This window comes from Hemicordylus capensis, chromosome 4, assembly GCF_027244095.1.
Source record: "Hemicordylus capensis ecotype Gifberg chromosome 4, rHemCap1.1.pri, whole genome shotgun sequence".
NCBI lineage: Eukaryota > Metazoa > Chordata > Lepidosauria > Squamata > Cordylidae > Hemicordylus > Hemicordylus capensis.
In genome coordinates this window covers 72258527-72282069 of record NC_069660.1, presented here as the reverse complement: position 1 = coordinate 72282069, position 23543 = coordinate 72258527, and the positions used below count along the sequence as shown (strand labels likewise).

Below are 23543 nucleotides of genomic sequence, written 5' to 3'. Positions count from 1 at the left end.
GAAGCTGCGGATTTGAACAAATTAAACATCCCAATATTTTTTCATCAATTCTTTCCTTGCCTACTCCTTGTTTGTGTGTTTGTTTGTCTTTATATTGTTTATACAGACTTTGTTAAGAATCTTGTCACTGTTTAGCCTTTTAAGAACATAAAAACAGCCCTGCTGGATCAGGCCCAAGGCCCATCCAGTCCAGCATCCTGTCTCATACAATGGCCCACTAGGTACCTTTGGGAAGCCCACAGGCAAGAGCTGAGGGCATGCCATGCCCTCTCTCCTGCTGTTGCTCTGCTGAATTATTATTTTTAAATATATTGGAGCAAAATAGCTTTACTTTTTTTTCCCCCAATGGAAGGGAAATAAGTATTGTACTTCCACTTTTTTTGTTTTAATCTTAGGACATTTCCAGACATGTTCCTTATAGCACCACCCTACCATTGCTTTTCTACTGTGAGTCACTGATCCAATTGAACTGCATTTCTACTTCCCCACTGAAGAAGACAGTGCATGTTTTTGGGACACAGTAGACTGACCCTCCCCCTTTTACCGACCCCCCCTATTTCTTGGGTTGGTCTGTAATTTTGAGAGACGCATGTCCAAAAACAAGACAGAACAGTATAACAACAGTCCATATGTGGAATCCATATGTGCAACTGTATCAGTCAGAAGTCAGAATTTCTCCATTAATGGATGTGATCATTTTAAGCATGGGGAAAGTAAACACTGGCAATGAATGGATGATAACATTGTATGAAACCTCCATAAAGAGTGAGTGGCAGTCTTAACACCCCGTCTGGAAGATTTCCCACTAGCAACAAATTCGTTTCCTTTTGTCCAGTGCCAGTGAAACTGTCTCTTCTTCATACATGGGACTTATTAAATTCTGCAGCATAAGCATTGCATTCCCTATAACTGTTTATTCTGACAATGGTTGCTTTTTGAAAATGGAAATGTTTGGATGAACAACACTGAGATAAAATTGAACTTTTAAGATCTGCTACCACATGTAAATCTGGAGATTACGTGTCTTCTACTCCACACACTGTAAATCAACTCCAGTCCACTATGACCCTCCCCCAACCCCCTGCTTCCATTTCCTTTACTTTTCTAAAGTGGGTTTGTGGATTTTTATTTTTTTTGCGCATGTGTTTACTTTTGCTGCTTTTTTTAAACCTTAGCGCCAACCAACTTATTATAGGTTGCATGAACTCCAAATATCTTTTTCTTGAAGGAAACTGAGTAATCAAGGCTGAATGCAATTTCCTGTGTAAGAGGCTGGAGGCAGAGCTTATGGGGGGGGGGAGCAGAAACTAGCCTATTTGTAACTAAATATTGCAATAAGGCCAAGCTGCAGAGATAAAGTAGGGAAGTGCGTTCTCTTGAGTTTGCTACCAGTTCTTAATGCGAGAAAGTTTATTGGGTGAGGGCGGGGCGAGGTGAATAAGGGAGTAGAGAGCAAAAACCCAAAGAGGTGTGTGTGAGTGAGAGTGTGTGTTTAAGGTCCAGTTTAAAGGGGGCTGAAGACGGGGGTGGGTCGACAAAGAACAGCGGGAAGCGAGTTTCACATGGAGAAGACAGTAAGATGACCCTCCGCTTGTGGGAGCGCAGTTAAAGATTCACCCAAAAGTAAGTCCTCCCCACAAATATCTTCTTATGGCTATTGAGGGGTGGGGGAGAGACGGGGCGGATTTCTCCCGGCAGCTGAGAAAGTACGGAAAGGTGTCTGGAGCAGAAGTTTGTTTCGTGCTGGGATTTCTTTTGCTAGGGTAGGAAAGGACCTCTGTCTGGGGCGAGAGGATTTGGAAAGGCTTCGCTGGTGCGGTGCATTTTCTCCACCTAAACGGCTGATTCATCCCCATGGGAGAGCGCCTGTGGGCCGGCTGTTGAGGGAGCGTCTTCAATGAGCCTCTCTCTTTCTTTCTTTCTCTGCGTGTGGCGTCTCTTGCAGGGCTCAGTCCGATGTCCCAGGTGAGAAACGCGCTCTCCCGCCGTTCTTCTGACTCGCTCGATGGAGACCCCCAGGTGGACCCGGCGCCTTTCCCATCCCCCCACACAGGTAAGCCCAGAGAGCGTTTCTGTGCGAAACTTAAAAGCACTTCTCAGATTTCTTTTTCTTTTCGGGGGCGGGGCGGGGGAGTTTGAGACACTTAAATATATATATATATATACTGCATACTTTTCCCGATTGTAAAGTAGTGGATCTTTGCCCACCGTGGGCCCCGATCCTCATCTGTTTTACAACCGTAAATTCCAGCGAGGGGAAGGAGTGAATCTTCCCCCTTCCCCCATCGAGACTGTGTATGCATGAAGTTCTAAAAAGCGACTGTAGTCCGCGCCAGCTGGCCCACAGCCTTGTATGTGTATGAACGCACACCGCCTGCTGCGGCAGAGCCACACTCCTCCCCCCCCCCCGCATAATTACCTAGGGAAGGACGCTTTGACTGATCGCCCGGCAGCTAAAGCGCTGGCCCCGCATTGGCGCGTCTGAGACGCTCCGTTCCGCAAAGAAGAAGGTGCAACTTTTTGTTCTGTTTCGAGCAGATCCAGCGCCTTGGCTCTTCCTTTGGGCGGTGCGTGAGGAGATCTCCCTCCCGGAGAGTTGGAGGGGTTTACGAGTCCAGTACGTTTGCTGGAAGCTCGTGTTGTGTGCGAGAGAGAGAGAGAGAGAGAGAGAGGGTCGTCTCATCCACCATTTCCTTTTCCTCTCCTCCAAAGCCACTCTCTCGTGCGCCCTTCTTTGCTTGCTGCTTTGCAGGACGTAAACACTTTGCAAGGGGAAACGGGGGCTTGGGTTGCTTGAGCCCCGTTGCACGCTAGGAGTAGGGGAAGCAGAACAAACCACTCGCAAGAACTTTTGTCTCCCTTCAGACATCCTATGATGTTGGGCCTGGGCCAACTTCTTGTGGGATTTCTCCTCCCTCTCCCCCCCCCCCCACTCCCTGAGTTTTGATCACATTAAATTTAATAACATCCTCTAGACCTCGCTTTAGCCAGGAAAGAGCTTTCTTCTTTGTCCCATCTAATCCTTTCAGCAGATCTAGCTTCAGGCTCTATAACTGGGGTGGGGGAATGGGCTGTACTGTGGCGTGCAGAGCGTGCATTCCAGTATCCATGCAGTTGCTCGGTCAACAGACTGCATTTGGATTTGGAGAGGGATTGGCTGGGATGCCCCTTCTTGGTGCTGGCACCTAAATAGTGACTCTCCCAATACTAGAAGCTGGTTAAAAAGTTGATTGAAGGAATGTGGATTGGGCACATGCTTTAATAAATAGTCCACCTCACTGCATAGTGACCAAGGTCCAATTTTTCAAGGGTGGGCCGCTGTCCTTTTGCAGATCCTATTTGTGGTCAGTTCTGCAACTTCATAATGTTTAGGAATGTTACATAGAACTTCTCCTAAGGGCGTCAAGCATTTCATATATATTATCCCAGTAATCATCTAGGCAAGAACCCCATCAGGAAGGCCAGTATTAATGTCCTCCTGTTGCAGATGGGGGAGGGAGCTTGAGAGAGGGTAGCTTGCCTAAGGCTCATGGGTTCATGCTGGGTGGAGGTTTAAACTGTGAGTTTCTTAGTTCCTTGCTTGTGCTCTTAATCAAATACATCGACTACTTTGCTGACATTTTGTGAGAGGTGTACTAAAGAGTGCACCAAGAACAATTCCTATCCACCCCAGTGGTGGGCCCTTTCATGAGGCAAGATGAGACAATCACCTCAGGTGGTGGATTTTTGGGGCGCCAGCAGGGTGTCAAGGTGCCCCCGCCATCACCTTAGTAGTTCCTCAGGACTGGTCTGATCCTTGCAAGCTTTGCAAAGAGTTCTTCTCCTTACACTCCTTGAGTTTTCCCCCTCCCTCCCCCCTCTACAAGTGTTCATTTTAAAAGGGGACTGGGTCCATCCAGGGGCATGGGGCAAGGCGTTTATTTATCAAATTTGTACACCACTCCAAACTTTCATCTCTGGGTGGTTAACAATAGCATAAAACAAGTTAAAAACATATGCAAGAAACTTAAAACAATTTAAAAATTTAAAAATAAACCAGAGATTAAAACCTAAAAAAATTTAGGAAGCTGAGAAAACTTTGGCAAAAAGATGGGTTTTCAGGTGTTTTTTTGAAAATTGCCAGAAATGGGGAGGATCGTATCTCAGCAGGGAGTGCATTCCATAATCTTGGGGCAGCGAATGAGAAGGCCCATTTCTGTGTAGCCACCAAACGAGTTGGTGGTAACTGGAGATGGACCTCCTCAGATGACCTCAGTGAACAGTGGGGCTCATAGTGAAGAAGACGCTCTCTTAGATACCCAGGACCTAAGCCATTTAGGGCTTTATAAGTTATAACTAGCACTTTGTATTTTGTCTGGAAACCTATTGGCAGCCAGTGTAGCTCCATCCGTAAAGGAGTAATGTGGTCTCTCCGAGATGACTCAGAGACCAACCTGGCTGCTGCATTCTGAACCAACTGAAGTTTCTAGACGACATACAAAGGCAGCCCCTTAGACACACAATATCTTGGGCTGCCTCTGATCCACCCTCATGCGTTTTTAAAAGGGAGGAATGCTGGTCTTGTGGTAGCAAGCATGACTTGTCCCCTTTGCTAAGCAGGGTTTGTGCTGGTTTCTTATGAATGGGAGACTTGATGTGTGAGCACTGTAAGACCTCTTCCATTCTGGGAAGAGCAGAAGGTTTCAAGTTCCCTCCCTGGCATCTCCAAGATAGGGCTGAAAGAGATTTCTGCCTGCAGCCTTGGAGAAGATGCTGCCAGTCAGTTCCCTCTAAACAGGGGTCCCCAGATGTTGTTGACTACAGCTCCCATAAACTCCAGCCAAAGGCTGCTGCCACTGGGGAAGTTGGGAGTTGTAGTGAACATCATCTGGGAATCCCTGTTAGAGGGAACCCTGCTGTCAGTCTGTATAGACAATATTGAGCTAGATGGACCAATGTTCTGACTTGGTATAAGGAAGCTTCCTATGTTCCTCTAGAACCTGTTGAAACAGAGACTGCTGACCCCCCCCCCGAGGGTAACTTTCTCTCATTCTCCCCTCTCCCATCCTGGCAAACCTTCCCTTCCTCCTCCTTTTCCTGGTTGAGGAGCTGCCACCACTCTTCTTCTCTTTCTCCATCCCTCTCCTCTGCTCCCACTCTTGCATTTGAAATATTTGAAAAAGCCAGATGCGGGAGAAGTGAGTGGAAGGAAAGCAAGTTTTTTTTTTTTACCATGGTGGAGATGTTCTAGGCCAGCACTCTTCTCCATCCTTTTCAAAATACCTCTTCTCACTCCCTTCATCAGCCAGCAGGAACAGTGGAGGGGGATGGACGGGCAAGGGCATCAGTGACTTCCATGCAGCAAGCCAAAGCAGGCAAGCCATGGCAGGTCTGCAAAAGTGTCAATCTACTGCCTGAGGTGACCACCTCACTGGGACTTATTAACAAGTCAACCATGGTATAATTGTGCTTTTTTAAAGAGAAAATTCCGTGCCAAGATAACTTGGACTTGGCAACAAGAAAGTTCTGTAACCTTAAACTTTTGCATATTGAGCACATTTGCATGTGTATAACTTAGTATGTAATTTTTACTGTTTTGAATAATTTTGTCTATTTCTGCTAGTCCTAGGGAAGAGCAAGTAGCTACACAGGGAACTGAAGCTGTGTCATCTGACTACTGAAAATTTCATTCTTCAACTCCTATGGCTTCTAAGACTTCATTAGACTTTGCTTACACTTTCAAATGTATTTCCACAATTGTAACAACTAGAAAGTTGCTTTAAAAACAAACAGAAACTTGAGATTCTTAGGAAGCTCAATTCTGCTGCTCTTCTGGACTCCCATGGAACTGTAGCATATGCACAGCTCTGCTTTTGGTGATTACCGATTGTGAATAGCAGGTTTTTTTTGGGGGGGGGGGACTGGTGAAAGCAACAAATTAGCTGCCTCTTCCAGCCCTCACCTACTGGTTAGCAGGTGGATGGTAGCGGCAGTGTCTTACTATTTTGCTGCTCTTCATTCTCCTGAGTTCTGCTCAGGAGGTGGGATACAGAACAGAAGGAAGTATAGGCTCGAAAAAGCACGAATTGAAAGCACAGCACCCCTGGCATATAAAACAGGGTCCTCCACAACTTCCTTCCACTCTTTGTCCATGTCTTTTCTAAAGGCAGGGAGAGCAGGAAGAGTAAGAGAGTAATGATGAGGAAGAAAAGGTAGGTGAGGACACATAGTTTGAGTGGGGAGGGGAAGAGGATCAGAGCAGGGAAGGAATTATTGGTGCAGAGGGGAAGATCAGTGCAAGTAGGGGTACAATTTGGGCAAGGGAGATTATTGGTGCACAGAGCACCCTGCAGGTCTCCTATCCCACCTCATGTGCTGGAGGAGGGCTCGAATCGAGTTTGTATCTGCTGTTTCCTCAGTCCAGATCCTTTCTTCCTCCCAGCAGCTTTCTCTCCTGTAGAGTGCCAGGTGTGTGTTTTTCTCTATTTAGAACTCTCGAAGAGATAAAAGCTACTGGAGAAGGAGTTGGATTGGGAAAATGGCAAGCAAGAAAAGTGTTAAGCACCCCTTCCCCTCTGCTTCTTCTGCCCTGCTGGCTTTTGGTGTTTTAAAAGAGGTTGTTGGGGTTAGGATAAGTGGACCTTGAGGCACCTTCTGGTTTGCTATGCACACTTTCCAGAAAGCCAGTCCCAGTAAACAGAGTTTTGAATAAGTATGCATAGGGTTTGCCTGGGAAGCAACAATCCTATGTACACTTACCTGGAACACAGTGGGACTTTACTGCTAAAGAAACTGGACTTAGTACTGCAGAAGCATACTTAAGATTGCACTATAAAGCTCCTTCAGAAGCTCCTAGATCCATACACAGAAAACAATTCTATAGGTACTGATATCTAGGGGTGTAGGGGGGTGGAAACGCAGGGACGGAGTGCCAATACTTCTTGGCTTCTCTGGCTGTTGGGGTGGGCATGGCCATATGGGCTATTATGGAGAGCACCTGCACTTCTGAATTTGCAGCTTCATCACTGCTGATATCACTGCTAAAACTGTGGAAAGCAGGTGGACCTCGTCACACACTCTCATGACAACCACGGTTTCACATATCTGTGGTCGGGTAATGGAGACCCGACCTCAGTATACAAAGTTCAACAAAGGGTTAAATTTCATGTATGCTCGGTTCCAGGGTGGCTGGGAATGACCTCTGAGGTAATTCCCGGCTGGCATCTTGCTAACTGGAGCCATTTTGTGGCTCTTTCCTAATTTTTTTTTTTTTAATTCCACAATTTTTCATGGAAAATCAGCTGGATTGAGGGGTTTGGGGGGGTATTGCTAGACAGCTGGAGAACATGGCATGGTATATTATTCCACTTGTTTCAGCCTTTTAAAGCATTTTTTGCCCTCCAGAAACCTAAGCCACCAATTTCCATTCTTTCATTGTCTTGTTATCTAAAGTTTCACCAAGAACAGAACCCCCATGGATAATGAGTTCCACCTCTAGTAGGTTTCTTTTTTCATGCAGGTTCATATTCCACTAATCCTGTTTTGCAGATTTGTAGGTTGTATATCCTGCAGTCATCACAGCCTGAGATGTGAATTCATAATAGTGGACTAATAACAACATAAGAATTGTCTTGCTGGATTAGGCAGAAGGCCCATCTTGTTCATCTAGTCCAGCATTTAGTGGCCTGTCACATGCTCCTCAAGTGTTGAAAAGGAGAGGATTGATGTTGAAAGCTGTCTGCAGACTTTGGTAATGAGATGATTTTTATACAGCTTCCCCCTTGCTTAACATATCCTCATCAAGCAAGTGTTTCATCCTGAGCATGCAAGACTTTCTATCACACCGTCCACCACTAGGAATGAAAATGGGGATTAAGAAGGGAGCCAGTATCAGATCACAGAAAGAGCCATCTTTGACTGGACTTTGCTCAGTCTAGCAGGTTTGACTCTGGTAAATCTTGCCATAATTTTCAATAAACTCAGAGAAGAAATACAGATTGTGCAGGGTGTTTTCACTTGAGGTTTTAAGAGGTTTTTACATCAGTCACTTTGGTACTATGAATGTAAATTAATACTCTGGCCAGAATGCTCATCATGCAACAAATTCCTCTCTTCTACAGTAATGATCAAAGTGCACATAAATAGTGTAAAAGAGGTTCATGGGTGATTTAATCCTCATTTAATTTAATCTATGAGAATGCTCATAGATTTTTCAGTGAACATACTATCTGGTGATACCTTTCTTCCAATCTGGTGATACCTTTCCTTGGAGTGCAGTTATGGGCATGGAGAGAACTGATTTGATGGATATAGGTCAGAACTGATTTGACTTGAAAGGATTGTTGCCTGGATGTTAGTTATTGTATATGTAATCATGCTGCTAATTTAATTCCCAACTGCTAGTGTAATTACCAACTGTAGTAAGGTAAAAGTAGAAGGAAGTATCTTGGGCGTAGTTATACTGGTAACCTCTAGGGTAGGGCTACCTGATTTCAGTACATGAAGATAACATCAAGGATGAATTTTTATTCACTCATCTTTGGGGAAATAATATAAGGACTTGTTTTTAAGCACAAGCAAGCTAGAATAAGTCAGCTTCAAAAGTAGAGGGTTTAAATGGGGTGAGTGAGCTCCAGGAGGGACATGAAGGATAGCTACAAATAAAAATAAAGGTAAGCCTTCTTTCCCTTCACTGTCCTTACAACTGGACTAAATTTGGTTCAAATCGGTTAGGTAGTCCACAGGTTAGCACACTTGCACCTCAAATGTGTATGTATCTGCCATCTTGAATTGGGGTGGATGACATCATCGCAAACGACACCATTGGGGCATCCCTATGTGTCCCTACAGCTATAGCAAATTTGGTTCAAATCGGTTAGGCGGTTCACAAGTTAGCCCACTTGCACCTCAAATGTGTACTCATCTGCCATCTTGAATTGGGGTGGATGACATCATCGTAAACAATGCCATTGAGGTGTCCCTGGTTGAGGAACATTGCTAAGATGCACACATGCATGTTGTCAAACAGAAGAGGCCACGCTTTTTCCATGGTGGAAGCCTACCAGTCTATTCAGTGCAAACAGCAGCTCTATGGGGATACTGCATTTACTACTTCCCGTCCAAAGCTATTGCCATAGTCTGTTGCAGCCTCTGTAAAAAATCTCCTATTCTACACTACAAAGGTTGGTTCATTGCTGATAGTCTAGAGATCTGTTGTTATAAAGCCCTTTGCACAATTAAGTGGAGTGTTTAGATGCTTTATTACAGAGGAGTCAATAGTATTTAGTGGTGTGCATGGAACCGCACCTCCGCGGTCCGGCACTGGGGAAGGGGGCTCTTTAAGGGCAGGGGAGGGTGTACTTACCCCTCCCGCCACTTTCCCCCCTCCAGCGCTCTCATTTTTTAAAGCATTTGGGGTGGCAGGATACCTCCCTGCTGCCCCGTTCCTCGGCAAAAGGCTTCAAAAGCCTGACTGCGCATGTGCATCACGTCTGTGTGTTGTGTTCATGTGTACGTCATGCACACACACGTCTGATGTACATACACATGAATGTGATGCACAGACCTCTGGACCGGTCCGGACCTTTAGAATGGCCTCCAGACCTATCCGTGCACATCCCTAGTAGTATTTGTTCAGCCCTGGTTGCTTGAAGACTGCACTTTATATTTCACTAGACGTAGTACAGTGTAGGGAGTAAGAGCATTCAAATCTCACGGCAGGCAGGACTCTCTCAGCCTCATTCCTCCCATTGTAGCATCATAAATGTGAACCTACCTCATTGGGTTGTTGTAAGAATGTATGAGATAATGTATGAGAAAGCACCAAGGATGCTGAAGGAGTGATAAAAATGCCAAGTTGTTGTTGTGTTCCCTCTCACAAGGCAGTTAATGTTAGGGGTACATGTAGTAATTCCTTCACAAATCTTCTATCCAAGAAAGTTGCAATGTTGGCAGTAGCTGCTATATATTATTGCAGCAATGTCTAGCAGTGGACTAGAGTCCTGTTGTGCAAGGCATTGCAGAGACACAGAACAAAAGAGTGACTGATTAGAGAGCTATTATCTGCTGAGATATGTGCAAAGGTTGTTTGGAATTTTCCTTAATACGTGTAGCATTCACAGAAGCCTGTAAAGTTTAGACAACCTTGGTTGAGATGTCTGGATTTTTGTCTTATCTCTAAGATAAGACAGCCATGTTAATGTGTTGACGCCAAGGTGGTGATCATCACTACAACACTTAGGTTGTCCAGTTGAAATTGGAAGCCGATTATGGTTGGTTCTTTACAGAGCACCTCTGCTCTGAAGAAAGGTAAAAAATGATTGCCTTTCAGGTGTAAATAATGCCATGGGGTAATGGTTTTACATTTTCAAAAACCTGAGTAACTTTAACAGCTTATTGGAAACTCCCAGCTCAGCAAATCCCAAATTGTATCTGGTACACCCAGAAGGCTCTCTCTCTTTTCTATTCTTTCCTATGGAATTTCATTGCAGAGTTTAGAGCTCTTTGTGTGCAGCATGCTTTGGTGACAAGTACTCTTTTTAGTCTTTTGATATACATCCAGCTGTCTGATCCCAGCTGGTGTGATGTTGCACTTTTCTGCCTGATCATTACATTACAGTTCGCTGGGGAAATGCAGGCCAACTTCCTGACTAACGAAGCACCAGTGCAGTAGTGTTGTGTTCCAGATAAAGGCTGCTGTGCCACATGCAGAGTGTCATACCTAGGTGGATCAGATGGGGCAGGAAGCACACTGTGGGAGCAGGAAAGGCAAAGTCAAACAAACAGGAGGCCAGTAGGGGTGTGTGAGCTGGGCTCAAGTTGGCTCGAAGGCTCGCACTCAAGCTGGACCGATTCCATAAAAAGTGAAGCTGGTCTGAGCTAGAGTTGAAACAGCTCAAAGATCCAGCTCATGAGCCAGCTTGAGGGGTATGCTTGTAAAGGGGAATCCAACAAGGATTCCCCTATAAGAGTAAAGGGCTTTCACTAATGTAAATGAGGATGGTGGTGGTAGTGGAGAAAAGGTAGTATTTACCTTTTTAAAAATAAGGCAGTGGGGATCACGGAGGTGGCAGGGGCTCCTTCACACACACACACACACCCTGCTGGTCTCCCAAATGACAGGCCGGGCATGCTGCAGCCTGGTTAGGGCCTCTGAGCATGCACAGAGGCCATTAGAGTGACTTCTGTACATGCGCAGAGGCCATTTGCATCACACAAATTTCATCTGTGCATGTGCTTGGGAGCAGGAGCAAGTGCCTTGCTGCTACCCAAGGACACACCAAGCCTGTGACTGACAGCAGGAGCAGTGACGGTTGCAGGTGCTGCAGCATCCCCGTCATCCCAAGACGCTTAGGGTCCTTACCCCTGCCTGACCTGTGTCTTGCAGTGGATAAAGATAGCATGCTATCAGTTCAGGTGCCAGCATGGTGTAGTGGTTAGAGTGCTGGACTAGGACCAGGGAGACCCGAGTTCAAATCCCCATTCAGCCATGAAACTAGCTGGGTGACTCTGGGCCAGTCACTCTCTCTCAGCCTAACCTACTTCAAAGGCTTGCTGTGAAAGAGAAACTCAAGTATATAGTACACTGCTCTGGGCTCCTTGGAGGAAGAGCGGGATATAAATGTAATAATAATAATAATGATGATGATGCTGCTGTGGGTCACCATGGCAGAACTCAAAGTGGTTCCACATCATGCTGCTCTTGGTCCGGAACTCTTTTGGTGGTGGTGGTGGTAGTACTAGTACTACCACCACTGCTGCTGGTCTGTTCTGAGGGCCACCAGCACCAGCACCGCCCTCCTTCCAGGACTGAGAAGGTCTAGGAACAACCAGAATGACTTCCACCTGCTCCTCCTCAGTCTCGTATGGCTGGGTCACACTGCCCACAGGGATTGGGGAGGATGGAGAGAGCAATCTGCCTGGGCTACACCTTCTCCTCTGCTGCCACAGGAAGAAGAGCTTCTTTCCTCACAGGGGAGGACCTCCCCTCTACTCAGCCACCACAGGCAGCTGTGCTGTGGGGCCAGGCTCCTCTGGATAGGATAGCCTGTGCACAACCACATTAGCAGGGATGACTCGGGGAGCAGGTCCCTCTCATCGTCGTCCACCACAACCAGCATCACCTCTCCTTCTACCTGCCACTCTGCTCCTAGCTCTGCTTTGCACCCTCCTAGACAACTTTGGCTTTTTAAAATTTAAGCTTTAACTTCAGTGGGGTGGGGGAGAAGAAACACCTTTGAGGGGTGGTCTATTTATGCTCTGTGTGCCACACATAGCACTCAGTGAGAAAGACAGAACTTGGCAGCTTGAAAAAGTAACCCCGCCCCCAAATAAAGAAGCAGGTTTTAATGGGGGGGAGCTGTTTTTGGAGGGGACCGATCAACAATGGGGCAAATTGAAGAGAAGGCAAAGAAGGGCAGGGGATTACTGTGGCCTCTCTCTAACCCACCCCTTCTGCCCTGCTGTCCTGTCACCTAATCCCCCCCTTCCCCAAACTAGGCCCTATTTAAAGAACTTAAACTGATCAAGGTGGAGGGGTCGTGGGTTTCTCACCTTCCGGTGTCTTTGTCTGGAGTCTGCCACGTGTTGCTCTCAGAAGCACTCTTGGGCCAAACAGACACTGGGACTTAGCAGCTGGGGGGAGGGGAGGTGGGCACCAGTCAGGTACCCACCCACCCAAACAATTTTTTTTTTTTAAGGGAAAGAACCGGAGCAAGCCGGGGCAGGATGAGCACCAGACAGAAGTCACAGCACACCGGCATGCAAACTAACTAACTAACTAATTAATTCTATCCGGTGTGCAGCAGCAAAGAAGTACAGCTTGGGACTACAAGAAGGTGGCGGGGGGACACCCAGCCCAGCACAATATCACAGTGGCTTTAATAATGCACAACATTATTAAAGCAACTGGGGGCTACCCAGCTACAATCAATAAGCTTGGGGGGAGGGATCCAAAAGCAGTAAGTGTATGTGTGTGGTGGTGGTGGGGACCACACATGGAAAAAAAATTCAAGCATTGCCCATTTAAGCCACTGGGGCTGCTGGTACAATTTTAAAATAAGGAGGCAAGAAATCAGCACACACCCCAGTTATTAAAACCCCTGGAGGTGAGACTGTCTATAAGCAAGAATAAGAAAATAAAATTCCAAGCAGCACCCAGTTAAATTCACTGGTGCTGCTGGTACAATTTGGGAGGGGGGATTGAAGGGAAAATATTAAAACAGTTGTGGCACTGCAAATTAAAAGGTTAAAGAGAGGCGGGGGGAGAGAAGCCCAGCAGACAGAGATACTCTGTCTCTGTCCACTCACTTGGGGGCCAGGCTGGCAGGCAGGCCCAGACCACCAAAACTTCCTCCTTTGGTCTCCCTGCTTTCTCCCCCCAGCCAATGGGGGCACAGTTGCCCATGCCAACACTTGATTTGAAGAAACGAGGAAAATCTCAAGCCAATCAGAAGCCAGTGCCAGAAGACCAATCAGCAATTGAAAAACTTGGAAACAAAATGGTGCCCATGACACGAATTGTATGAATTGATTTGCATTGAATTGTGGCTGTTTCAGTTTGAGCTCAAAACAGCCCTTTCATTTAAGAGGTGATTTGATTCACACTCAAATCCGCGAATCACCCCCAATTCGGCACGAATCAGTTCACACACAAATTGAATTGCACATGTCTAGTAAGTAACTAGATGTATACCACAGGGACTAGACTGACCTGCTAAACTGTTTTCATTGGACACAGCCAGGCAGAGAACTTGTTTACATGTACTCTCTATTTCTTTCCCTGATCAGGAGATTTTGCAGTTGCTTTTTTCCTTGCGACAAAATGCCAGAGCTAATTATGGCACCTTGTCTCTTCATCTCCTTGAATGGATGTCGTAGTGTCTTCCAGACCGTGCACACTTTGGCAAAGTGGATATAGACACTTCTAGGTTATAAAGAGCTCATATGACCCTATGGATTAAACTGTGAAATACATACACTGTATGCTTTCCCAGGAAACCATGAAATGACCTTCTCCCATGGTTGTTGTTATTATTATTATTTTTACATTTATATCCCGCTCATCCTCCAAGGAGCCCAGAGCGGTGTACTACATACTTGAGTTTCTCTTTCACAACAAGCCTGTGAAGTAGGTTAGGCTGAGAGAGAAGTGACTGGCCCAGAGTCACCCAGCTAGTTTTATGGCTGAATGGGGATTTGAACTCGGGTCTCCCTGGTCCTAGTCCAGCACTCTAACCACTACACCATGCTGGCTCACTGTCTTCCTGCTCCTGCAACCCTGTCTTGTTACAATCATACACAGCAGCTTTCTGATTATTGCTGGAGAGTTTGCCCTGAGGTATAATGTGGGTTTGAAAGGCATTCTGTGTCCAGATCCTGATTTAGCTGTGTTACACAGCCTGCCCAGCCTCTTGGATGGTTCCAAACAATGCATCCTTCACAAGAATGCTCAACTGAGGCTTTGCCCAGCGTTCAGCCTATCCAGCCTAGCAGAATGTTGATGCAGTCTCCAATTGAAGCATTGTTCTGCCTAAATGTTCAACCCTCTATGAAGACCCTAAAGCATTTCATGTGCCATTTATTTGACTTTGAATCTGTCCAGTGTTTAGGGCTCAATTATCTGATTTTTCTGGTGTGTAAAAATAAGAAAAAGTGAAGCAAGGAAAGCAACATTGTGGTGGAAGAACTGCTTTTGTCATGGAATGTCCTTTCCTTTGCCTTGAAAGATGGAACTTATGCAAGATGGGGCTTTGCTCCTTTTCAGGAAGGGGTTTGTGCTAGAACAGTCATTATAACAGCTGCAGCTCCTATTGCAGAATTCATATTTGGATGGAGGGAGAGGGGGGAAAGGCAACTTCTAAATACTAAAATATACTAAATACTCATGTTTTATACAGGGGGACCTCATTATTCATGGGTGTTCTGTTCCGGCATATTACTATGGATAACGAAACTGTGGATAATGAGTAATTTAGTCTATGGGAATGCAGGGGTTAGGTTCCCAGACTACCCAAAAAAACACTGAAATGGGCCAAATAAAGTGCCCTACCATGCTCCATGGGTCTGCTGACGTCCAGCAATGCCCCCCCAAATGCCCCATATAGTCCCAAAAATTGTGGATTCCTTAAAAAAAATATTATTATTTGGCTGAAATGAGCCACAAAATGATTCCCAAAGACAAAATGGTGGCTGGAAATTACCTCCGTGGTCACTTCCGGTCCTCTAGGAACAGCGGTTACATGGGTTTTAACCCCTTTGTATCTGTGGATAATGAAACCTGGAGTCAATTATACACTCGTGAATATGCGAAACCGCGGATATAGAATCTGTATATAACTAGGTTCTCCTGTATATCTGATCTGACATCCATACAAAAGCAAGCATCCAGTTTGTTGTTACCCTCTTTTTCTTTGTTGTAAAATACCAGTTCAGCCCTTCTTAAAAGGTGCATCTTACTACTAAAAAAATTTCCAGTTCAGAGGGCTAGAGAAAATATCTTCACATCAAAAATGCCAAATAAAGAATATCAATTAAACTTTAAGTAATCAAATGGATGCTTTTTAGACTACCATGAAGAAACATCAGTATTTCAATCAAAATGCTAATATTTCCAAGGGAGCATTTTGATTAGGCTGTCTTCCAGTAGATTACAAACTGGTTCTGGTTATCGTTAGCCTAATTTATATCATTCTTCATCAAATTTTACCAAATGTGTATGTTAATCATAACCATATACAAACTGGTTTGGTGCTCAAGTACTTTCAGAGGTTGTCTGCTTACCAATGAGCTCCATTCTACTGTCAAGTTAGTAACAATTCCTTGATATACCCTTCCCCTTCAACTAGATCTTCTGTATACCCAAGTAAAAATCTTATTGGAGATGTAAGTAATGAGTATGAGATTTCTCTCTGATAATTTCTGCTTGATTCCAATAGTCCTGAATCATCTTACAACTCCACCACATATGAATGTGGTCAACATTTCATCTTGGGTATCTCCAACATATATCTTGTATAGCCATATTGAACTTATCTTAAAAAGGGGCGCGATACCATTTCTGTCAAACTTTATAATTTTCTCTTAAGCTAGTAGAAATGATAACTGATCTCATTAGTAACGATGGTTTTCCATGTTTTATCAGTATTTCATTTCCACTGTCATTACTTCATGTATTTTAAAACTTTTTTACCACCTCTATAAACTTTCAACAAGATGCTTTTAAGCCATTTTGAATTCAACAGAAGTTTTCAAGAGACGTTCCATTCCTATTTGCTCCATATTGTCACTTCACTTGAAAACTAGGAATTTTTTTTAATTATTGTTCCCAATACGCACAGCTTTCAAAAGATTGAAATTATTTTTAAAAAATAATCCATAATCTTGTTATAAGCATAATTGCAAGTTTCCTATTAATGTCCTTATCTTACATTCTTAATTAAGAACACTGGTCTAGTATTGTATCTGAGTTATTGTATTGGTATTGTATCTGAGTTCTATTTATATTTCACTTGTTCCAGTTCAACCATAATATTTTCATCAATGGATTCTTATCAATATGTTGTGGCCAGCTTTTCCTTTCATACCATAACAAGGCACGAAGTCATTGCATATTTCTCATAGGGTTGTCAACAAGCTAGAAAGCTACCTGTCCAGCTGGTTTTGGAGGTTCTCCTCCCAACACAGCCTATTGTCAGTTGAGAGAAGCAAACACTCATTTGCCCATCCCACCTGTTCTTCATTTTGAACATGTATACATTGTTTATGCACAGATACTTGGGAAGGGGAAATGAAGCAGGGTGCATGTACATGTACTATGCTTGCCACTGAGGCATCACAATTCATTTTGCCCCACTACATTTGATCCCACTGTTGCCAGCAGAGGTAAGAAGGAGCTGTCAGTACTGGATAATAGGCAGCTACTGGAGGATAGGTCACAGTCCAAAGGCAGGACTGGGAGGGCCCAGCCGAGGACCAGGAACCAGTTAGGAGGTAAACTGGGAACCAACTTCAAAGCTAGGGGTGAAAGCCAGACAACAGGAAGTGGAAGGCAAAGCAAAGCAAAAGTCAGAGGCAAAGCCAGTGGTCAAATCAAGAAGGCAAACAGAAGCCAGGAGCAGAAGACAAGCCAAAAGTCAGCATCACCACACCCCAAAAAAGACTTTGAAACTAAGACAAGGCCTGAGCCCAGACAGGAAGTCTTTATATCTTTTCTGTCCTGGAAGGTTCCAGTGAACAGCCTGGTTGGGTGGAGTCAGATCAGGGCCTGAGAACTCCGAAGATCTGGCAAGTTCAGCTGGCTGCCACATAGGGCAGCAGTGTGTGGGATCTCAGATTCCCAGCCTTAATGCACATAGCTCCTGACAGCAACTAAGTTGACTCCCTCAAGTTGGCATTGAGTCAGCCCTGCAGCAGCAGCAGCAGCAGTAAAGGTGGTGTGGAGATGCTGCACTTGGGTGGGCCAGCCACCAATCCAGCCTTTGCCAAACTCTCCCAAGTGCCAGCTTCAAGCAGTGATAGTAGAAGCAGAAGCCAGCTTGAGGAGGGGGAGAGTGTGAGTGCGCTGTGTGTGTATACAAGAAAGGGAGACTGTGCGAGTGTGTATGAAAGGCTGTGGAAGAGTTGATGCTGTGGGCACACATTTGTAGATGCTTAAGTCCCTGAATATACAATGCACATTATGTAGTTTGTGGATGTTGGCTCACTTTTAGTTATCTGCTTTGCATAGTTGAGTTATCTGCTTCAGATTGTCCTTCAGACTGACTCTTGGCCTCATTTTTCCCCCTCTGTAAAATTGATAAACAATTAGTTCCTATCAGTTTCTAAACTGTCTCCTTAAATGCTCAGTTCCTTAATTTTTATGTTACTTATATGTGTGTTTGTACGATGAAGTGTGGTTGCCGCTGGGATCACCTGCTAGAACGATGCACTTCTAGCTCTGTGCTTATAATAATGTTGGAGTCCGGTTTGTGTAAGGATGCTTTGAGTTGTCTTGGTATTATATATGGATTATTGCTTTGTGATAAGGATGGGCACAAACTGCGGTTCGAGCACAGGTGCTTTCCTGCTCTACGCCCCACCTTCCTGCTGGGTCGGCACCTATTCCAAAAAGCCCTAAGTGCTGGCACATGGCATCTAAGTGGGGCACATGGCATCTGCACATGTACAGGCTCCATTTGCATGGTCAGTATGTTGTTGCTGACTACGCAAATGGTGGCTGCGCATGCAGAGATGCCATGTGCATGCTGCCGGCACCCAGGGCTTTGGGGATGTGCACTGCCCCAGCAGGAACCTGGAAGAGGTGGCGGAGAGCAGGTAAGCACCTGATCTCCTTTTCCTTAAAAGTTCCCTTCTGAATTTCCTGGGGAGTGCTCGAATGGCTGTTAATCAACATCCCTACTTTGTGGAAAGGGTAAGCACATGGACTAGTTGTACACCTTCGATACAGGGGCTGGGGAAGGGCAGTAGCTCAGTAGTAGAATGCATGTTTTGCATGTAGAAGGTTCCAGCCTCCAGGTTCAATTCCTGGCATCTCCAGGTAGGGTTAGAAAAGACCCTTGTCTGAAACTCTAGAGATCTGCTGCTAGTAAGTGTAGATCGTACTGGATTAGATGGACCAATGGCCTGACGTCCTTATGTTCATATACACAAAGCATTTTCTATCAGCTATGTAGGCTCCACCCCCTGGTTCTACCCTGGTACTAGAACCTTTGTCTTCCAAAAGCTAGCAAACCTCTTCACAAGGTTTCATTGCAACTTGTGAAATATCTGCATATGTTTAAAATAATAATAAAGGGAAAGAAAAAGATCAATGAGCAGCTGCTGCCCTTTTCAAAGGTTCCAGTTGTAAAGCAAAACAAATAGATTTTCCTTCTGGGATCTGCTGCTTCTGCTTTAGCTTTGCATTCTTGCAGTAATTTCTAATTGAATTTCCTTTTAAATTGCTTGGCTAGATTTACTAGTTGCAGAAACTAAGCAGCCTTCTATGTGGATGTTCTTGAGTTTTGTATTCCTATTCATTCCCCAAACCGTAAAACCACATGCATGCCAGGCTCCAGGCTGTGCTCTTTCGATCCATATACTTGCCTGATCCAGGTTGATAAGTCTGAACCAAAGAGTAGCTGTTGAAGTGCTGCTAAATGGAGGACTCCTGTTGCTTGTTTTGCATTTGGATTGCTCTATGATAGTGCCTTGAAGCAGTCTGAAGAAAGCAAGGCCACATTCAGATGTAACGGCTGGCCGCAGTTAATTGTGGCAGAGGTTGTAACTCCAATACACCTGAATGCACAAAACCATGCTTATGGGCCGAAAGCGACCTCTAGTTTGCCTCGCCAAACTCCAATTTGAACCATTGGTTATTTCTAAGGTTTTGCCGCCAAAGCATTACTGGAGCAGCTATAACCGCGGTTTCACACCAATTTTCAAGCCGCAATCATAGAGTAGGAAGTGCGCGCAGGACATGGCGGCTCCCTGCTTTTGGCACTTCTCAGTGGCATCCTATTGGAAAACCAGCCACACCACTCCTGTCAGCTATGCAGCTATGGAGTTGCCAGGCCACAGGGATGCTGCAACACCCGATCCCGGACTTGCCAGCCTGTCAAGCTGCACAGTCCCTCAGAGGCAGCCCTGATTCCCACTCTGTCCCTTGCTCCCCCCCACCTGGTAAGCGGTAGGGTGAGGGCACAGGATGACAGGATGGGCACCAAGTGTTCTGCTCCCTGAGAGGAGAGCAGCAGTCATGTATGCTCACAAGTAAAAATACTCCAAGTAGCAATGTCAGTAGGGTACCCCATCACAGTGCCAGGAGGGGAACAGTGTGTGTGTGTGTGTGTGTGTGTGTGTGTGTGTATGTATGTATGTCCAGGTCGGGTATAAAAGGCAGAGCAGTAAAGTTATTTTCCTCCTCACATATAGGTTGGGGAGGGGCTGTCCAGCCCCTTCCCCAGGCGGGGATATTTGCTCCCTAGTCTTCCTCATGAGAAGAACCGTCTGTTGGCATAAATTTCAAATGTACAAGGTGGTATTCACGTTGTACGAGAATAGTTCTCTCAATGCCGGAGACATAGCCCATTATCCCATGGACTGCTCTCTTATGAGAGTAACAGACTAAGGGGAGCAAGGGAAGATTCTTTCTGCAGGAGAGCTGCAGGGATGGGTGCTTGGAAGAGTGCTGTCTCAGTCTCAGCGACTGCCACCAAGTTACTGCCACCAAGTAAGTGCTATTGCTATTGCTACTCTCAAACTCTGTGCTCTGCCAGCCCGCATGCCCATGTGGGGATGTACACCCCTGTCTGTGGCCCCGAAGGGCAAGCACAGTATCCTGAGGCAGCTGGAAACTGGGGCTCTCCTCTCCCGGGATTCCCCATGCTGGGATATCTGCATACAGGGCCATGCTGAACTGAGCTTGGGAACTTTGAACAGGTTTGAAGGTCTATGCCTGACACTATCTATACTAGCGGGTATGCCCTGGCATAGGGTCCCCTCATGGCAGGGATAACCAGCATGAGCAGGACATCCCCTCTTTGGCCAGGGAGCAAATATTGGGGCGGGGGGCTCCTGTCTGGGTTTGAGGGACTGCCACAAGCAGATATTCTGGAGCTGCCAAGTTCTGTCTTTCTCACTGAAAGTTTGGGGAAGGGGCCCAGCCCCTTCCCATTTGGGGGCTTCTTGCTTCCTGAACCTACTCGTGATCAAGGCCAGTCACCAGGGTCAGTAGTGCCCCAGTACCTGTAGTAAGCGCTACTACTGTGAGGAACAAGCCACCCAACCTAGAGCTCATTGCTCAGTCATGAGAGTGAAAGGCCATGTGGACAGAACTCAGGGGAAAGAACAGCCAACCACAATCACCAAAATTACGTGATGGCAAAGTGCACTCTTCTCCCACGGACAGCCCTCTCATGAGAGTGTCAGGCTACTGAGGCTCTAAATAGAGCAAGGTTGCTTTGTAGATGGCAGCTGTGGGGAGGGATACCCCTGAGACAGCTTTCCATGTCTTGGGTACCACAGCCAAGCTGCTGCAAAAACATGCCACCCGCCAGCCCCTGTGGAGATGTTCACTCCTGCCTGCACTCCCAGGGATGACGATGCCTGCATACAGCGGCAGGCTGGGCCGAACCCGGGAATTTTGAATGGGTTTAAGGGTCTGTGTCACATCTTGGTGTTGTCATCATCCATGCAAATGGTTTGGGCAGTGGTGCTATTGGCAGGGTTTGAAAAGCAGTCCCCCAGAAGGGATTCCCAAGCTGCCAAGTGCTGTTTTTTTCACAGAAAGGTTGGGGAAGGGGGGCACAGCCCCTTCCCCTTTTGGGGGTTCATGCCCATTCCAGGCTTACTCATGATTAAGGCCAGTCACCAGGGTCAGTCTTGGGTCAATTGAAATCCTTCTTCAAGGATACAGCCACCCAACCCAGGGCTCACTGGCCAGGCATGAGAGTGAAAGGCTATGGGGATACCCCCAGACAACTCATGAGATGGACCATCAGAGGGGAGGGGAGAGAATTGCCTGGACAAATCTGAAATGAATACAGATGGCAAAACATCCCCTTCTCCCACTAACACCTCCCTCACGGGAGTGTCAGACCATGGGTGCTCTAAATAGAGCAAGGATGTTTTCTGGATAGCAGCTGTGGGAGTGGTACCCTGTTGACTGTTTTCCTTGACTTGGGGACCACAGGCAAGCTGCTGTGAAACCATACACCCTGCCATCCAGCTCGCTCATGTGTACATATGCACCTTTGACATCGCCCCGGAATGGCCACCCTGCTGTCCTGGGGTGGCTGGAGAATGGGGGCACTCCTCTCCCGTGAATCTCCATTCCGGGAGATCTGCATAGGGTGCAATGATGGACCAGGACCCAGGAATTTTGAATGGGTTTAAAGGTCCATCCTGGTGTCTACCCCTCCCTCCACTCCATGCACAAGCCCAGGCAAGGGCAAATGGAGCGCCTAGATGGCCTTTGGGTGCATGAAAGTTTGCACAGGGGAAGAGGATGAGGAGGTATCAGGGGGGGATCTGTCCTGGGTTTTGTTTTTTTACAAAGAAAGAGTGGGGAAGTGGGGCCCAGACACTCCTAGGAGGGGGAGTTATAACCCAGGCTTTCTCATGATCAGGACCAGCAGGATCAGGATTGATCCTGGTTTTGGAACTATTATTCCTATGCTATAGCCCACGCAGACCACTCCCACTCACGAGAGTGTCGGGCCATGGATGCTCTAAGTAGAGCTGTGCTGCTATGTGTTAAAGCGGTGGGTAAGGGTATCTCAGAGACTGCTTTCCTGATCCCGGGGATGGTGGCCAAGCTGCTCTGGAAACAAGCCCCCTGCCTGGCCATCCACACCTGTGCACAGGTGCACCCTTGCCTATGGTCCTTGCAGTCACTCCTGCTGCCCTGGAGTTGGAGGAGAAGAGGAAAGTGTCTTCTCCTGTGGTTCCCTGTGCCTGCTTATCTGCATATGGTGCACAGATGGAGCGGACCTGGGAGTTTTGAATTTGTGTAAATGTACATCCTGTTGGCCCACTCTGTGGCTGCACACGTGGCCAGCCTATGGCACATGGGGTGTCAGGATCTCCTCTGGGGTGCATGCAAGGCATCAAAGGGATTCAGGGAGAGAGGTAGTAGAGAATCTTTTCTATTTTTTACCATAGAGGGTTGGAGCGCCCAATAAATCGGGGGGCCCTTAAGTTCATTGGTGGTTAAATGGGTGGCTCATCTGCTCATGAGCTCACAGTCTGTGGGTGGGGATCATCCTTTTAAGGGTGGGCACAGCCCAGCCATATCCCCAGTAGACTGGCACTCTCATGAGAGTGTGAGCCCACCGGGCGGCAAGCTGCCAGACAGCAGATTTGTGATGGGTCTGGATGGGCCTCTTTGCCGGGGCCACCCCATATGACATCTTCCCTGGTTATGACAGACCACCGCCCCCAGTATCCTTTGTATGCCCCATCTGCATATACCATTCTAACAAATGTGGACTCCCCCCGCTCCTCCTGTAATGAAAGCAGAATTCCACCCCGCCGGGCCACAAAACCACCGGAGAATTTGTGCTTGTGTGGTGCTTTCAGGGTGTGGAGCTACTTGAGCAAGGGGGGTAGGTGCCATCACTGGCAGGAAAAGTGATGGCATTGCGGGGCATTTGAAGGACTTTCAATGCCCTTTGCCTGCCTAGGGTGGGTGGAGTACTCTGAAAATGCATGATTGTGCTCGGCATGCCCCTCTGGAGATTGCGGCAGAGCCACTGACACAGTGATGTTTCACCCACAGTCGGGCTGTGGAGCTGGTTTGGATCGGCCTCAGAGGCCGAGCAGCAGGGAGGAGCTACCCTCTCGCAACTGAAGTTTGGCTGGCCACAGTTTGGTGAATGTCTGCGGCACGATTTGGAGTTAAGAATTGGAACCTCAGCCAACTTTAACTGTGGTTAGCCGTTACGTCTGAACCAGGCCCAAGTAAGCCTACAAATTATTAAGATGAAGCCTGGACAAATGGTTAGAAACAGTTTCTGAAGGAGCTTGTGAATTTGGTTGCATTGTGTTTTAGGCCAGCCTAATTGAAAACACATTTTAAAGGCCTG

The 23543-nt window shown here is 46.5% G+C and overlaps 1 protein-coding gene across 1 annotated transcript in view; it reads left to right on the top strand.

The window, feature by feature from the left end:
- Positions 1-1291: 1291 nt before the first annotated feature.
- The window catches only part of MDFI (MyoD family inhibitor), a 75526-nt gene continuing 53274 nt past the window's right edge, over positions 1292-23543 (top strand). The window contains exons 1-2 of the mRNA XM_053242832.1: positions 1292-1623; positions 1946-2053. Of these exons, the coding sequence (XP_053098807.1) occupies positions 1957-2053 (97 nt within the window). The 5' untranslated portion in view covers positions 1292-1623; positions 1946-1956. The remainder of the gene's footprint in view (positions 1624-1945; positions 2054-23543) is intronic.